At 40.0% G+C, this 19,206-nt stretch overlaps 1 protein-coding gene across 5 annotated transcripts in view; it reads right to left on the reverse strand.

The window, feature by feature from the left end:
* Nucleotides 1-1,118: 1,118 nt before the first annotated feature.
* The window catches only part of cep43 (centrosomal protein 43), an 83,366-nt gene continuing 65,278 nt past the window's right edge, over nt 1,119-19,206 (reverse strand). For 4 of the 5 annotated variants that reach the window (XM_072265855.1, XM_072265856.1, XM_072265854.1 and 1 more), the window contains 5 exons: nt 18,219-18,424; nt 14,854-14,975; nt 14,504-14,540; nt 4,361-4,463; nt 1,119-2,959 (listed from right to left, as the gene is read on the reverse strand). In XM_072265855.1, the coding sequence (XP_072121956.1) occupies nt 2,885-2,959; nt 4,361-4,463; nt 14,504-14,540; nt 14,854-14,975; nt 18,219-18,424 (543 nt within the window). In that variant the 3' untranslated portion in view covers nt 1,119-2,884. Of the gene's footprint in view, nt 2,960-4,360; nt 4,464-12,112; nt 12,241-14,503; nt 14,541-14,853; nt 14,976-18,218; nt 18,425-19,206 lie in introns of those variants that run through there. The other variant, XR_011886899.1, reaches the window with a different exon arrangement.

Here is a 19,206-nt window from a genome sequence, read left to right on the forward strand (position 1 = left end):
TGAATGGTGGTGCTGGCTCGAAGGGCCGAATAGCTTACTCCTGCACCTATTGTCTATTGAAACATGGCTTCTGGTACCTCTGCACAACAGGCAGCACAGAAAGCTTTGATTGAAGCCTGTAAGCTAGCTGAAAGACGATCAGCTATTATCTACATATCGAAAATCCATGGAGTCATTCATGATTTTGGAAATTTGTAGTGACGAAGATGATTTCTTACAGCAGCAGGAATTCCAATCAAGAATTATGTCAACCGATGATCATCGAATGGTCTTTTCATTACCTACGTCGTCCAGAGTCGTTTGTTCAAGTTGAAAGAATGATTGGCATCATTAAACAATGACTGACTAAGTATCACGAGGAAGGCATACTATGGCCTACAGCTCTTCCTTTGGTTTTATGCAGCATCAGGGCAAACCCAAAGAAGAAAACAAAACTAAGTTCTTTTGAAGTGGCAACAGGGCGACCTACAGTATGTCACTACCAGGATCTCTCGATCTCAGAGAGCTGATATACATCTTATATCAGATAGTTTAGTTGATTATTGTGTAAAACTAACACAAGCTGTTCAGTCTGCTTCTCAACAGGCTTCTGCTACATGGAGTGGTCCATCAGCAGGACATACTTGGATTCTTGGCGAATGGGTCCTAGTCAAGAAACTGCATACGGAACCCTTGGGAGCTCGATGAGAAGGTCCTCAGCAAGTACTGTTAATTACCAATTCAGCAGTTAAGGTAGAAGGTAAAAGTAAGTGGATACACTCCAGTCACTGCAAGTGAGCTAAAGTGAATCCAGATTAAGACAAGTACTGTGAGAAGCACAAATATAATTATTCAACATTATTATTGGACATCATGGACTTTATTTTGATGCTTGTTGTTATATTTTTGCCTATTTCCCTTACTCATGATGTGCCAGTCAAAATGACTCACAATGCTTTTAAGAAGTAGATTTTGATTACTCTGTAACATAGATACTTTAAGATTTTCCAGTTCTGAATTTTCAGATGTGATTCTGCCAGGGTCCTTATAGAATCAAAGGGGGGACTGTTGGAACCCACTGTTTTTTTTAATACTTTTTATAAGACATTAAATGAATTAATGAAAGACTAGAGTCATAGTTTAATCATAACTTGTACTTCTTTTAATCAACTCATGTATTTTTCACAGTATGTGGTGGTTTGTCCCCAGTTACATAATGGTTTATCAACTTCCTAATTTTTCATTGGCTAAGTGTTAGCACATTACCCAAATGATGTAATTGTGCAACCGTTGGTTGGTTTATACTTATCTAAAGAATTTCTGTTATCTGGATTATAAAAGTGATGGATTTTTCAGAGGTGCCATCTTTTCATTGAATCTATTGAATTTGCTTCTCAGCTCTTCACTTTGTATCAAATGTCTGTACGTTTGTTTAAACTTTAAAATAAATGATCGTTAAGAATTAAATCCTCACCATTCTTAACTGCCAGAAGAACCCCAAGGATCAGAAAAAAGGGAGACCCAGCTCTCTCTCTCTCTCCTACACAGTAATCTGTTCTTTGAATGCTAACATGTTGAGCAATCAGGCAACAGCATTACTGGCTAAAAAAGCCACGTTGTCCAACATTCGTCCTTTCTAGCATTCATTCTTCTGGACAGAAATGTGAGTTATGTGTAAGATGCACCACAATGCAATGATACTTTTTCCAAAATGCTGGCTGAGCACCCATCAGTGAAGATAATGATTTCACTAAGAGATCACACCAGTCAGCAGCAAAGACCACATCTGATCCTCTCTACTTCTCCTTCCAACCCAACCATCAAATCTTCATGGGAACGTCAATTAAGATGATAAAACATGAGAGCAGAATTAGGGCATTCAGCCCATTAAGGATGCTCCGCCATTCCACAATGGCTGACATTATGTTCCTCAACCCCATTCTCTCCGTAACCTTTGACACCCTTAATAATTAAGAACCTATCATTCTCTATTTTAAATATACCCAATAATTTGGACTCCACAGCCATCTGTGGCAAGGAATTCCACAGATTCACCACCCTCTGGCTAAATAAATTCCTCATCTCTGTTCCAAAGGGACATCCTTCTATTCTTAGGCTGTATCCTCTGGTCCTAGACTCCCCCACTATAGGAAACATCCTCTTAACATTCACTCCACTTATGCCTTTCAATATTTGATATGTTTCAATGAGATCCTTCCCCCATTCTTCTAAGTTCTAGCAAGTACAGGCCCAGAGTCAAACACTCCAGAATACATTAACTCTTTCCTTCCCGGAATCATTCTTGCGAACATCTACTGGACCCTCTTCAATGACATATCTTTTCTTAAATAAGGGGTCCAAAATTGCTCACGATACTCAAAAAGTGTGGTCTGACCAATTAAATGTAGCTTCTGCCTTACATTCAGGAAATTTCCAGGGACTTGCTAATAATATTGATAGATTTAATTCAAATGACACAGAATAAATAAATATATTTGTAAGTCCTCAACCATTTCCAAAAAAAAGTTACACATTTTTGATAACACATTTTCAATACAAAGAACTTGAAAATGTAAGTTAGCATTAAATTAACTTTTAATCATAATGCTTTTACTTTTACAATTTAGGTCCAAACTTATTATTTCTTAGTGGAAAACCCCTCTGACTATATACTGAATGATGGTTTCAGGGCTACCTGCCGATTTCCCACTGCTTAAATCAGTACTATTTTGATTGCTTCATCTGAGTGTTGATCGAGGTCTGTGATTTCCAGTTGGCTTAGTTTAACACTACATTCAACAAACATTTTGCAGAGATCAATTACATCTTCAGAATTTTGTCAGAACAACAAAAGCAGGCAAAACTACTCATCTGTACAGTGAAGTACATAAAACTGCCAATGCCACTATGGCACCTCCTCTAAATAATCCGCTACGTCACTGCAGTTCGATATGGTGTGGTCCTGTGTAAAGTCATCAAGCTGCAAAAAAAAGCAAGGAATTAGTCAAAATAATGAAAAATAAAGATACCAATGTCCATAGTTTATGGAATCACTGAAGCATGTGTCCCTGATCTCATCCTCTCCTCCGGGTCTGAGCAAAGTTAGAAGTCCTCAAATTCCATCCCACCAATGTCCACATTCAACAGACCTATTTTTAAAATTTATGATACTTTTAACAAGAGTAGACCAAAGGACATGGCTTCCCTCATCCTTAAGCTGACTAAGCGGTAGTCTCCTTCATCCTTATTTACTCTCATATCTCTTCTTCATGCAATACCTCTCCATCCTTTTACCTCTTCCCTCTGCACAATCTCAGGACCCAAAGACATGGAGGTATGACATTAAAAAAACTGTAGATGCTGTAAATCTAAAATTTAAAAAAGCAAATAATGGAAATACTGAGCAGGTCAGAGTTAATGCTTCAAGTTGAAGATCTTTCACCAGAATCGGAAGGGAGACAAAAGAAGCCTGTGAGCTGCTGGGAGAATGGGAAAGATATCTGATCAGATAAAAATAGGTGACAATGGGAATAAACTGTAAACAAGGTTATCTGGTTAATGAGACAAAAGAACAATGACAAAAGAATGTGAAAATGACATGTCCATCCTGTTTATAGTTTATCCTCACGTCCACTGTTTTTTCCTGACCCACCCTCCCTGCAGCTTAACAAGCTTCTTTTTTTTGTCCTTTACCAAATCTGATGAAGGGTCTTTGACTTGAGAGGTTAACTCTGTCTCTTTTCACACTGATGCTGCCTGACTTACTGGGTATTCATTTACCAGGTGAAGTGATTCATTTACATTTCCTTCAGTGCAGTTTGGGGGGGGGGGAGGGGGGCACAATATGACCTGCTCTACTTTGGAGACATTAAACACCTGTGACTAGTTCCTGTCATATAAGGGCAAGGATGATTTTCTTGTTGCCTGGCAGTTTAGTTCTCCATCCCACTCCCATTCTGACCCATCTCTGCCCTCCTACACAGTTCTAACAATCCCCAATAATTTCAGGTGACTCATTTTTTCTGTATCTGAACTGGTCAATCCTACTGTAGAATCCAACAGGTCAGGTAGCATCTATGGAAAGAGAAACAGTTAACATTTCAGTTCAAAGGCCATTTGTTAGAACTGACAATTGTTTACTCTATTTCATTTTCCACAGATGCTGCCTGACCTTTTGAGTGTTTCTAGCATTTTTGCATATTATCTGAATATAAAGGGAATGGAGGAATATGAATATGACACAAGAGGAAAACATTTAGTATTATAAACTGCATCAAGATTGGGAAAGCATCTTCAGCTGAATGGACTGCCAGTGCTGTACTGTTCCATACATAATATGGTAGTCTAATCCTCCTGTTAGTACTCCAAAAGGTGTACAAACCTTATCACTGGCACAAAGATCTTCTCCCTCTAAAGAAATTTCCTCTTCAATCTCCTCACCAATGCTCACTTCACTCTTTGTTTTATCCGAACGTTGACTACCACTGAAACAGAGACATTTATATTTATGACACAACTTATAAATCTTACAAAAGGTAGATACTATTCGATATTAATATTATGAAGGTGCAAGTGACTCCAATCAATTAAGAACAGACAGAAGATAAAGCCCACAGTATCCAGCTCTCTAGCTCTGGATCTTTTAGAAAGACATACAAAAAGGGAGACAGAAATTAGAGATTAAAGTGAAGGCTGTTGGCACAATATGCCCAACATATTGCTGCAGTTGCGAAGATGGCACAACAGCAGCTATATTTCATTAGGAGTTTAAGAAGATTTGGTACGTCACCAAAGATACTTGCAAATTTCTACAGATGTACTGCACAGAGCATTTGAATTGGCTGCATCGCCGTCTGGTGGTGGTGGGGGGTGCACTTCACAGATCAAAATAAGCTGCAGAAAGCTGTAAAAACAGACAGCCCCATCAAGAGCACTAGACTCCCCAGCATTCAGGACTTCTCCAAGAAGCGATGCCTCACAAAGGCAGCATCCATCACCACCCTGGACAAGCCATGTTCTCATTGCTACCATCAGGGAGGAGGTACCAGAGCCTGAAGGCTCACACTCAACAATTCAGGAACAGCTTCTTCCCCTCTGCCATCCAGTTTCTGAATGCATAATAAACTCATGAACACAACCTACCTACTTTTTTGCACTACTTATTTATTTAACTTTAACATTTACTGTAATTCAGCTTTTATTATTATGTATTGCATTGTACTGCTGCTCCATAACAACAAATTTCATCAACATATGCTGGTACTGTAATATTAAACCTGATTCAGATTCTGAACCTTCCCACTTTTCTGCCCGCAAGCATCCTTTGTCTACAGGGAATGATCAGTCATACCGAACAATAATCACCTCTTACCGAACAAAAAACAGGAGGCCAGCTATGACTATTGAATCTCAATAATTACTTCTATCAAGTGGATGTGATCCTTTGTTAGTATACAATAAAAAAAAACAAAGATCTGTTGATGCTGGAAATTTGGAACATAAGCATAAAATGCTGATGGGTCAAGGCACGTATGGAAAAAAGAAAAGCACACTTTATCTAAGGTAGGAAGAAGTGATAACAAAATGTAGAGAGCATGGAAGAGGAATGGTCGAGATAGAGGAATGTCTTGAATGAAGTGAGGTCAGGATAAACAACAAAGATGGTCATCCGGTCATTGGGTTAATGGGAGGGAGAACATAATCTTTGATTGATGAGCTTTCAGTACAACATCAATTCACACAAAGCCTATTCTCACCATAAGTCATTTGGCCCATCGCGTCTGCTCCACCATTCAATCATGGCTGATCCTTTCCTCCCCTCCTTAGCACCACTCCCAGCCTTCTCCTTGTAACCTTTAATGCCGTGTACAATCAACAACCTAATAATCTCTGCCTTAAATACACCCAATGACCTGGCCTCCACAACTTCCTGTGGTAATAAATTCCACCAATTAATTCACCACCCTCTGGCTAAAGAAATTTCTCTGCATCTCTGTTTTAAAAGGACGCCCCTCTATCCTGAGGCTGTGCCCTCTTGTCCTTGACACCCCCACCATGGGAAATATCCTTTCTACATCTACTCTGTCCAGGCTTTTCAACATGCAAAAGGTTTCAATGAGATCCTCCCTCATCCTTCTAACTTCCAGTGAGTACAGACCCGGAGTTATCAAACGTTCCTCGTATGATAACCCTTTCATTCCCTGAATCATCCTGTGAACTTCCTCTGAACCCTCTTCAATGCCAGCACATCTTTTCTTAGATGAGGAGACCAAAACCGTTTACAACACTCAAGATGAGACTTTACCAGTGCCTTATAAAGCCTCAGCATCACATCCCTGCTTTTGTATACTAGACCTCTTGAAATGAATGCTAACATTGCATTTGCCTTCTTCACTACTGGCTCTACCTACAAGTTAACCTTTAGGATATTCTGCACGAAGACTCACAAGTTCTTTTGCATCTCAGAGTTTTGGATTTTCTCCCCGATTAGAAAAATCCGCACATTTATTTTTACTACCAAAGTCCGTGACCATGCGTTTTCCAACACTGTATTTAATTTGCCACTTTCTTGCCCATTCTCCTAATCCAAGTCCTTCTGCAGCCTACCTCAACCCTATCTGCCCCTTCTCCAATCTTCATATCATCTGAAAACTTGGCAACAAAGCCATCTATTCCATCTGGATCATTGATATACAGGATAAAACACCAACCCTGTGGAACAGCACTAGCCACTGGCAGCTAGAAAAGGATCCTTTTATTCCCACTTGCTGCCTCCTGCCAATCATCCAATGGTCTAACTATGCCAGTAACTTTCCTGCAATGATATGGGCTCCTAACTTCGTAAGCAGCCTCATGTATGGCACCTTGTTAAAGGCCTTCTGAAAATCCAGGTAACCAACATGCACTAACTCTTCTTTGATTATGCTGCCTGTTATTTCCTCAAAGAATACCAACCGATCTCTGAGGCAAGATTTCCCCTGAAGGACACCACACTGACTTTGGCCTACTTTATCATGCATCAGCTATCACTGGAATTTAACACTTACTTTTCCAAGACAAAGGGCTTGAAGGAGGATCTTTAACTTGACAAACATAAACAAAATATTGGAAGAACTCAGCAAGTCAGGCAGTATTCATGGAGGTGAATGTTTTGGGATGAGACCTTTCATTAAGACTGCAAAAGGAAGAGGATAAAAGCCTCCAGTAAGGTGGGGAGAGGATGAGGAGTACAAACTGGCAGGTGATTGGTGACACCAGATGAGAGGGAAGGTGGGTTAGTAGGTAGGGGTGAGAAAATGAAGAAAGATGCTAGAAGGGGAAAGGTGGAACAATTAAAGGGCTGAAGATGTCAGTGGATCATGGAAAGAGGACAGGATGAGTAAAAGCAGATGGAGCTAACAGGTAGGTGAGGAAACAGAAGGGGGAGAGGGTAACCAGAATGGGGAATGGGAAATGAAGTGAGGTGGTGGGGAGTAATTGCCAAACATCAGAGGAGTTCATGTTCATGCTATCAAATTGGAGGCTATCAAGAAGATATATGAGGTCTTGCTCCTCAAACCTGAGCTTGGCCCCATCATGGTAGCAGAGCAAGAAATGGACAGACATGTTGGTGTGGGCAACACTCACAACATGCTGGAGGAACTCAGCAGGTCGGGCAGCATCCGTGGAAACAATCAGTCAACGTTTTGGGCCGGAACCCTTTGTCAAGACTGAAGAGGGAAGGGGCGGAGGCCCTATAAAGAAGGTGGGGGGAGGGTGGGAAGGAGAAGGCTGGTAGGTTCCAGGTGAAAAACCAGTAAGGGGAAAGATAAAGGGGTGGGGGAGGGGAAGTAGGGAGGTGATAGGCAGGAAAGGTGAAGAAGGAATGGGGGAAAACACAAAGGGTAGTAAAAGGAGGTAGAACCATGAGGGAGGTGATAGGCAGCTGGGGGAGGGGGCAGAGTGACATATGGATAGAGGAAGGGAGGGGGAGGGAATTACCGGAAGTTTGAGAATTCTATGTTCATACCAAGGGGCTGGAGACTACCTAGACGGTATATGAGGTGTTGCTCCTCCAACCTGAGTTTAGTCTCATCATGGCAGTAGAGGAGGCCGTGAATGTTAATATCTGAAAGGGAGTGGGAAGCAGAGTTAAAGTGGGTGGCTACTGGGAGATCCTGTCTGTTGTGGAAAGATGTTGGTGTGGGAATGGGAAGTTAAATTGAAAAGGGTAGTCACCAGTGGATCCTGCCTTAAAGTGGCAGACAGAGTGAAGGTGCTCGATGAAGCAGTCTCTGATCACTGATGCAGTGGAGGCTGCACCAGGAGTACTGGATACTGGATAGAGTAGTTGACCCTGACAGACTCACTGGAGAAGCATCGTCTAAGATCGTAGGGAGGAATGAGTGGACAAGAGCTACTTAGAAATTGGGGGGGGGGGGGGGGAGGGAAAGACTTTCTCAGTGCTAGCATACCACTGAAAATGGCGGAAGTTATGGAGAATTATATGCTGGATACAGAGGTTCGTGGTGTGGTCGGTAAAGATAATTCAGGATCTAAACAGTCCTTCCAGATATTTGACCTGCAAGTTTGTTGGGGTCATCACTTGTATCCAGTTCTCCTAGTGTGGCCTCCTTTACATCGGTGTGACCTAATGAAGCACAGTACTAGGGTTGTAGATAGGGCTTTAAAGTACATAGTAGGAGAGTTGACCAACAGCTTGGAAATATGTGGATAAAGTAAACGGGAAGAATGCAGGAGAGGTTACTGAAGTCTCCAAAATAAAGAATAAGACAAAAAGTTTAGAAAGGGCCTAGAATTTAACTTCAGGCACCATGGAGATAAAATTGAAAGGAAGAGTGGTGCATACAGGACTGATGGTATTATATTTGAATACATACAGCATACAAAATCAGGTGGATGATCTTGTAGTGCAGTTAGAAAATGGCAGCTTTGTTGCTTTTGAGCACCTCTAAAGAAGATCGCAGCTGGGAGCTTAACATCATATCAAAAGAAGAGGCAGGTGGGTAGAGGTAGAGTGGTCTTGTTGGTTAAGAAATCAAATCCTTAGAAAGAAGTGACATAAGGTGAGAAGACCTAGAATTCTTGTGGGTAGAGTTGAGAAACTACAAAAAAAAAGACCCTAATGTGAGTTATGTACAGGCCTCCAATCTGTAGCCTGGAAGTGGGATACAAAATACAATGGAAAACTAAAATGGCATGTATAAATGGCTGTGTTATAATCTCCATGGGGTTTTCAATATGTAAGTAGATTGGGAAAATCAGGATGATGTTGGGTCTCAAGAGAAGGAATATATAGAATCCCTATGAGATGGATTTTTAGTGCAGCTTGTTGTTGAGCCCACTAAGGAAAAGGCTATTCAGATTGGGTGTTGTGTAATGAAACAGATTTGATTAGGGAGCTTGAGCTTAAGGTAAATGAAATCTTATAAAACAGTGATCATAACCAGAGGCATGGGAGGACAGGCCTAAGCTGGTTGGAAGGGGACACCAACAGGGATGATGGTAGATCAGCAATGTCTGGGATTTCGGGGACTAATTCAAAAGAGCAGGATTGTTTTATCCTGTAGAAGCAGAAACATTCTAAAGAGAGGAAATCCTTGGGGCCAGTTGCATTCCCGAATTCAGAATTTTTCTCATTTCAGACCACCCCCCCACCCCCTCCCCGATACCAAAAAACATGTATGCTCAAGTCCCTTATTTAACCTGTTTCAGTGTAGTGGACTTTAGGACCCAGCGGCGCACCAAACCTACGCACATCCTCCCGTATACTTTAAATCATCTCTAGATTACTTATAATACCTAATACAATGTAAATGCTATGTAAATAATTGTTATACTGTATTGTTTAGGGAATAATGACAAGAAGAAATTTTATTTCCAACAAAAACATTCAATAAAACATCAAAATATACAGCTTCAAACGAACCAAATCAAACACATGGTAAATGACTTACTGGAATAAATGTAGAATGTCACTGTCACTATAAAACTTCAGTAACTTGTCTTTCTGTTTATTTAAATCATATACAGTGGTAGCTCCAACACTATTTTCTTCACTAAGACACTGCACAGGCACACCACGATCAAGCTTCTGCAATAACTCCACTTTCTGAGTTATTGATAGAGAAGATTCCTTCTCTTCTTCTCATTGTTACCCATAGGGGTATCTGCAGCTCTTTTTGACATTTTCATTGTGAAATTAAACACAAAGTCAATAGTGAACACAAAATATCAGTGAACAGCAAATGCACGTGTAACCAGTACGAGCGCAGAGCCACAACTGATATCTGGCGGCCTCTGCTAGCGCTACCATGTCACACCTGAGTGACCTCAGCTGTTGGCGAAAAAAACTTTGGTTTTCGGAGCTTTTTGGATTTCAGAATTTCAGATAAAGGAATGTGCACCTGTGTGTGTGTGTGTGTGTGTGTGTGTGTGTGTGTGTGTGTGTGTATGTATATATATTATAATATAATAAATATATATTAATGACTTAGATGAGAAAATTAAATGCAGCATCTCCAAGTTTGCGGATGACACAAAGCTGGGCGGCAGTGTTAGCTGTGAGGAGGATGCTGAGAGGATGCAGGGTGACTTGGATAGGTTAGGTGAGTGGGCAAATTCATGGCAGATGCAATTTAATGTGGATAAATGTGAGGTTATCCACTTTGGTGGCAAAAACAGGAAACAGATTATTACCTGAATGGTGGCCGATTAGGAAAAGGGGAGGAGCAACGAGACCTGGGTGTCATTGTACACCAGTCATTGAAAGTGGGCATGCAGGTACAGCAGGTGGTGAAAAAGGCGAATGGTATGCTGGCATTCATAGCAAGAGGATTCGAGTACAGGAGCAGGGAGATACTACTGCAGTTATACAAGGGCTTGGTGAGACCACACCTGGAGTATTGTGTGTAGTTTTGGTCCCCTGATCTGAGGAAAGACATTCTTGCCATAGAGGGAGTCCAAAGAAGGTTCACCAGGTTGATTCCTGGGATGGCAGGACTTTCATATGATGAAAGACTGGATCGACTAGGCTTATACTCGCTGGAATTTAGAAGATTGAGGGGGGGATCTTATTGAAACGTATAAAATTCTAAAGAGATTGGACAGGCTAGATGCAGGAAGATTGTTCCCGATGTAGGAGGTGCCTTTTAGGACCGAGATGAGGAAAGACTTCTTCACACAGTGAGTGATAAATCTGTGGAATTCTCTGCCACAGGAAACAGTTGAGGCCAGTTCATTGGCTATATTTAAGAGGGAGTTAGATATGGCCCTTGTAGCTAAAGGGATCGGTGGTATGGAGAGAAGGCAGATACAGGGTTCTCTGTTGGATGATCAGCCATGATCATACTGAATGGCGGTGCAGGCTCGAAGGGCTGAATGGCCTACTCCTGCACCTATTTTCTATGTTTTTATTTTTTATATATATATATATACACACACACACACACAAAATATAGTAAAAATTAGTGGGAAGCTTTAACACCAACAGAAGGCAACTAAAAAATGCAATTATAAAGGAGAGAAACAATAAATCTAACCAATAATCTAAAAAAAGGATACAAAAATTATTTTTAGATTATATATAAAGATCAAAAGAGAGGCAAGAGTGGACATCAGACTGTTGGAAAATGATGCTGGAGAGGTAGTAACATAAAATAAATGAATGACAGATGATCCAAATATGTATTTTGTGTCAGTCTGCATTATGGAAGATACCAGCATCATGCCAGAAATTCGGAAGTGTCAAGGGATGGAAGTAAATGTAGTTCCTATGACTAAGGAGAAGAAGCTTGGGAATTAGAAAGTTCTGAAGGTAGATAAGTCACCTAAACTAGATGGACTACTCCTCAGGATGGAAAGAGGAACTGAAGAGATTGTGGAGGAATTAGTAATGATCTTTCAAGAATCACTAGGTTCTAGAACAGTTTCAGAAGACTGGAAAACCACAAACGTCACTCCACTTTTTAAGAAGGAAAGGAGGCAAAAGACATGAAATTATAGGACAGTTAGTCTAATTTCAGTGGTTGTGAAGACATTGGAGTCCATTATTAGGGTAAATGTTTCAGAGTATTTCAAAACATATGATAAAATATGCCAAAGTCAGCATGGTTTTCTTAAAGGGAAATTTTACCTGACAAATCTGTTGGAGTTCTTTGAAGAAGTAACAAGCAGGATAGAGGCTAGACAAAGGAGAGTCACTAGATGCTGTTTACTTGGATTTTCAGGAGGCCTTTGACAAGATGCCATACATCGAGGCTGCTAAAAAAGGTAAGAGCCCTTGTTTTACAGGAAAGGTACTAGTATACAGTTAACCATAGATTGCATGGATAGAAGACTGGCTGACTGGCAGAAGGCAAAGAGTGGGAATGAAGGGGCCCTTTTCTGGTTGGCTGCCGGTGACTAGTAGTGTTCCAAAGGCAACAATGTTGGGTCCACTACATTTATCGTTATATGTTAATGATTTAGACGATGGTATTGATGTCCTTGTTGCCAAGTTCTCAGATGATATAAATTAATGGAAGAGCAGGTAGTGCTGAGGAAGCATGGAGCCTACAGAAGCACTTGGACAGGTTAGAAGAATGGGCAGAGAAGTGGCAGATGGAATAAAGTGTAGAGAAGTGTATGATTACACACTTTGGCAGGAAGAATAAAAGTGTAGTCTATTTTCTAAATGCAGAACAAATTCAGGTGCAAAGGTACTTGGGAGTTCTCATGCAGGATTCCCTGAAGGTTAACGTGCAGGTTGAGTCAGTAGTAAGAAAGGCAAATACAACGTTAGCAATCATTTCAAGAGGACTAGAAAAAAATGATTTTAAAAAGATGTAATACTGTGGTTTTAAAAGGGCATTGATTAGACCACATAGCAGAACAAAGATGAGGAGGTATTTCTTCAGCCAGAGGATAGTGAATATGGGGAATTAATTGCCACAGATGTCTGTGGAGGCCATGTCACTGGATATATTTGAAGCAGAGGCTAATACGCTTTTGACTAGTAAGGGTGTCAAAGGTTATAGGGAGAAGGTAAGAGAATGGGGTTAAGAAGGAAAATAAATTATCAATGATCAAATGGTTTAGTGGGTTCAATGGCCAAATGACCTAATTCTACCATTTTGTCTATGATCTTATGGACAAGGTGAAAGAACACTTGTCCCTGTTACAATGCCCGGACTATGAGGTAAAGGCAGATGTGCAGGAATGGAGGAGATGCCTGTGAGGGGATCACTGATAGTAGTGGAAGGGAAACACCATTCTTTGTACAAGGAAGACAACTCAGAATTATTTTACTTTCTCAGCACAAGGGATCACTCGGGAACTCCTGCAATTTAAACTTAATGTAAAGACTTTACAGCATTAAGAAAGTAATTGCAATGAGTAACATCCCAGTAGCTGAGCCCTAAGACATGAAAGTCTCAGTACTGTTGTCTACATGGACTTCAATAAGGCCTTTGACAAGGTCTCGCATGGGAGGTTAGTTAGGAAAATTCAGTCCCTAGGTATACATGGAGAGGTGGTAAATTGGAATAGACATTGGCTCAATGGAAGAAGCCAAAGAGTGGTAGTAGAGAATTGCTTCTCCGAGTGGAGGTCTGTGACAAGAGGTGTGCCACAGGGATCAGTGCTGGGTCCATTGTTATTTGTCATCTATATCAATCATCTGGATGATAATGTGGTAAATTGGATCAGCAAATTTGCTGATGATACAAAGATTGGAGGTGTAGTGGACACTGAGGAAGGTTTTCAAAGCTTGTAGAGGGACTTGGACCAGCTGGTAAAATGGGCTGAGAAATGGCAGATGGAGTTTAGTACAGACAAGTGTGAGGTATTGCACTTTGGAAGGACAAACCAAGGTAGAACATACAGGGTTAATGGTAAGGCACTGAGGAGTGCAGTAGAACAGAAGGATCTGGGAATAAAGATACAATATTCGCTAAAAGTGGTGTCACAGGTAGATAGGGTCGTAAAGAGAGCTTTTGGTACATTGACCTTTATTAATCAGAGTACTGAGTATAAGAGCTGGAATGTTATGATGAGGTTGTATAAGGCATTGGTGAGGCCGAATCTGGAGTACTGTGTTCAGTTTTGGTCACCAAATTACAGGAAGGATATTAATAAGGTTGAAAGAGTACAGAGAAGGCTTTTTCCACTGAGGCAAGGGGAGAAAAAAACCAGAGGACATGGGTTAAGGGTGAGGGGGGAAAAGTTTAAAGGGAACATTAGGGGGGGCTTCTTCACACAGAGAGTGGTGGGAGTGTGGAATAAGCTGTCAGATGAGGTGGTAAATGCGGGTTCTTTTTTAACATTTAAGAATAAATTGGACAGATACATGGATGGGAGGTGTATGGAGGGATATGGTCCGTGCGCAGGTCAGTGGGACTAGGCAGAAAATGGTTTGACACAGCCAAGAAGGGCCTGTTTCTGTGCTGTAGTTTTTCTATGGTTTCTATGATCAAATTAATTACTTATCATCTGAAAAAAATCAGTATGCATTTTAAACATATTTCAATGATAAAGATCCTTTTACCTGATAAAATCATCATCGTAATACTCTTCTTCATCACCTGTTCCAAAGAGATCAGAGATAATAGCATGTATTAGAAATTACTTTACATATTGTCTCTCCTCTAACACTGGATGACATTGTTGTATTGTTCATATTCCTTTTACTTGTTTTACTTGGCTAGTGAAGAGATTTTGAAGTGATGGGATATACAAAGAATAGTAGAAGAAAGAAAATTAGATCTACACATAGCCCAGGCTTAAAGGATAAATAAAAGGAATAATTAAGGATGTTACATTGAAAAAAAATGCTCACCTTTCACAAGATAGCACGCTTAAATATTTAAAATGGATTATAAATGATTTTTAACTAACCTTTTAAATCAGTTTCTTTTAATGCTGGCTCTCCTGCCAGTGTACCGAGGTCTGCTGTTAGAGGAGGAGCATCTGAAAGGGACGTCAGACCACCCAAAGGTTTACTTTTCAAATCAGTCCGCCTATACATGTAAAAAAAAATCTCTTTCAAACCTGAGTGTTGGAGCTCCTCAAATCTGAGAATCTGAGGTGCAATATGAGAAATGCAGTATTAAACAAAATCAGAATAAGGTTTTATATAAAACCAAAAAAAAACCTCATTTGTAAATAGCCCAAACTAGCTATCCAAAGTACAGGTGGTTAAATCAAAGTGATATCTGAACCAACTACATAATCTAATTACCATTGGTCTAAATAAACGGTTTGTTATCTCAAGGCTTGTGTCTAAAAGAATGTCAGTATTTGAATGGAATGGTGGCATGATGGCTAATCCACTAGACGAATAATTCTGAGTCCTGGACAAATAATTAAAGAAAATACTAAAGTAACTGGTAAATTTAAATGTAGTTAAATGAATGATCTGGAATGAAAAGCTATTATCTGTAACAATGACCATTAAACTAAAAGGCTGTTATAAAAGCACAGTTTGCTTTCCAATATGCTTCAACCTTTTACAGTCTGTGTGTGACATCATTCTAGTTAATCAGTCTCTGAAAGCAATGTGCAAAATTCTCCACTTGTTTAATTAAACTACAAAGTCTTACTCACAGCATCATACTTTTCAGCCATCATTTCAAACACTTCCACCACAAATCTTGGAAAGGTTGCCTAACCATTAACCCAGCTATCTAACTTCTAATGATCAGAGCTCCCACAATGTGCCTGCAGCAAGCTGTGAGAGAAGATCTAAACCTACTTGAACTCATCCTCACCAAGATCTGTTGCAGAAGCACCTAAAGCTGATGGAAGTGATTACATCACTGCCTACGTGGAGACAGCCTCACCTCTCTATTCTCTTGTGTGGCTTCCAAATAGGTTCATTCATACCTGAGCAATCTGAGCAGTGTAAAACTTGACATCTATAGGAGGCCACAGGCAATCCATAACGAAACTATGTATATTCCCACACAATATACAAACACATGATTCTGCTTGTCAATCATTCTATCATCAACATCATTCTTGGATACAGATTGTTCCAGGTTCCAAAGGTTGAATCAGCGGACAGTAGCTTCAGATTATAAAGCTCAGACAAGCTTTACAGAAAAGAAAATAATTTCCCCCTGTAATAAACCTCCAAGTACTTTGATAGAATAATTTCTACCAGTGTTAGCCAATTTAAAGAATGAAATATATCAGAGAATATTTACAATTTTAAACATGATTTAAAACAAAAAGAAAATTTAACAGATATGAATTTACTTTTCCAACTCTGAACTTTGAATTTAAGAACATAAATAGTAGGAGCAGGAGTAAGACATCTGGCTCGTCAAACCTGTTCCGCCATTCAATAAGATCATAGCCAATCTCGCCATGGACTCATCTCCACCTACCTGATTTTTCCCTGTAACCCTTAGTTCCCCTACTATGCAAAAATCTATCCAACCTTGTCTTAAAAAATATTAACTGAGACAGCCTCCACTGCTTCATTGGGCAGAGAATTCTACAGATTCACCCGAACTCTGGGAAAAGCAGTTCCTCCTCATCTCTGTTCTAAATCTACTCCCCCAAATCTTGAGGCTATGTCCCCTAGCTCTTGTCTCACCTACCAAAAGAAACAACTTTCCTGCCTCTATCTTATCTATCCCTTTCATAATTTCATGTTTCTATAAGCTCTCCTCTCATTTTCTGAATTCCAGCATGTACAGTCCCAGGAGACTCAATCTGTCCTCATAATCTAATTCCCTCATCTCTGGAATCAACCTGGTACTCGCTGGAGTTCAGAAGAATGAGGGGGGAATCTCATTGAAACCAATCAAATACTGAAATGCCCAGATAGACTGGATGTGCAGAGGATGTTTCCTATAGTGGGTGAGTCTAGGACCAGAGAGCACAACCTCAGAATAGAGGTCCCTTTAGAACACAGATGAGGAGGAATTTCTTTAGCCAGAAGGTGGTGAAGCTGCGGAATTCACTGCAACGGATAGCTGTGGAGGCCAGTCACTGGGTATAGTTAAAGCAGAAGCTGATAGTTCCTTGATTAGTCAGGGCAGCGAAAGTTACGGAGAGAAGGCAGGAGAATGGGGTAGACAGGGATAATAAATCAGACATGATGGAATGGCAGAACAGAGTCAATGGGCCAAATGGCCTAATTCTGCTGCTATGTCTTCTTATTACATCATGCAGTTGTTAGGACACATTCCTCAGATTATTGACAAACTACATTGATGGACAAGTGCAGTTTTGGTCCCCTAATCTAAGGAAAGACATTCTTGCCATAGAGGGAGTACAAAGAAGGTTCACCAGATTGATTCCTGGGATGGCAGGACTTTCATATGATGAAAGACTAGATCGGCTAGGCTTATACTCGTTGGAATTTAGAAGATTGAGGGGGGATCTTATTGAAATGTATAAAATCCTAAACGGATTGAACAGGCTAGATGCAGGAAGATTGTTCCCGATGTTGGGAAAGTCCAGAACGAGGGGTCACAGTTTGAGGATAAAGGGGAAGCCTTTTAGGACTGAGATGAGGAAAAACTTCTTCACACAAAGTGTGGTGAATCTGTGGAATTCTCTGCCACAGGAAACAGTTGAGGCCAGTTCATTGGCTATATTTAAGAGGGAGTTAGATATGGCCCTTGTGGCTAAAGGGATCGGGGGTATGGAGAGAAGGCAGGTACAGGGTTCTGAGTTGGATGATCAGCCATGATCATACTGAATGGCGGTGCAGGCTCAAAGGGCCAAATGGCTTACTCCTGCACCTATTTTCTATGTTTCTATGTAAGAATTTCACTGAAGGTCAATATATGCAGTCCTTCACGATATATTAAAAAAACTATATTCTGAATGAACCACACAATACACGTTTAAGACATTGAAAAGAGCATATTGTGATACATGCACACCATACCTGCAAACAGCCCTTTCATAATTTCCTCACAGAATTAAATGCAATCCACACTTTGTAAACTTGAGCTCATCTAAATGTCTTCCACTCACATCTCAACTCACTCCCATTCCACTGAACTATCACCCAGATGCTCACAGATTTGTACTGCCTTTTAACCTGGCAATGCCTCAGTTTCAAGATTCTTTTCTTAGAGGTTCAAGCTTACCACTGTCTCTTCTCTCTACATTTTCCTTCAGTCATACCCACCATTCTGCCCCATCTCATAGCTACAGCTCTGGTTCTGATATTTGAGTACATTAAATGATACTAAATAAATTCAAACTGTCATATTAAATATACAAATCTCTTGCCTTACCACCCATAGGTTTTCATTTGCTCAGGCAAAGGGTCATCAAAGAATGAATCTTCATCTTCACCGAAATATAGCTTTTCATTCTTCTCTGGGAGGCTGCTGGGCGCGTTAGATAATAACTCTTGCTTCGGCTCTCCAGGATTCAGATTAGCTGCAGTTTTTATATCACCTGAGGCCATACTGGTATCTCCAAGATTTGTGTCAATGACCTTTGAAAATGCAAATACAAGTGGTACAATTTTAAAAGAGGACTAAGGATTGAATACATTAGATCAAATCTGTAGAATTATCAATAAAGAATCATAGTGAGTCACTGAACAGATGGAATGAATCAATCTAAATCAGAAAATGACATTCAGATATTAAATATTCTATGATCTATCACTCCTGAAATAACACAATAATGCTGTAATAAATAAATTTAGTAAACATTCCAAATGTTAATGATTGCTACATATTATAGCATGCAAGTTCACAATTATTTCATCAGCATATAAGTTACAAGGCTTGGATAGCCAGTAAGAAAATACTAGAGCCCTACACATTTTAGCTTAGTTACAGAGATAGTGCAGAATGATAGCGAATTTGTGAACAAATTTTCACGCAACCTACTGATCTTAAGCCTTTATGGAATGAGGGATGGAATAAGGAACAATACTGAATTCAGACTAAGATCCACAAACTAATATAACTATTACTGCATGAATTCAGCTTTTCCTTAACTTTAAAATTACCCATTACAAATTTTACAGTACTTCGCAGTTCAAAAATAAAGATCAACTCTGACTTATTCCAGCATTGTTTTGGTTTAAATCAGTATATTGTTATATATTCTCAATGTAAAAATCTATCCAATTGAAGGAGGAATGCAATAGCATACTAAGCATTTTACTTACTAGCTATTGTTATCCATGTAACTCAAACATCACTTCAGTTCTGTCAACATAATGTGCAATAGCACAGGACACACACAACTATACATACCATTGTT

This window comes from Mobula birostris, chromosome 8 (assembly GCF_030028105.1).
Source record: "Mobula birostris isolate sMobBir1 chromosome 8, sMobBir1.hap1, whole genome shotgun sequence".
Classification (NCBI taxonomy): domain Eukaryota; kingdom Metazoa; phylum Chordata; class Chondrichthyes; order Myliobatiformes; family Myliobatidae; genus Mobula; species Mobula birostris.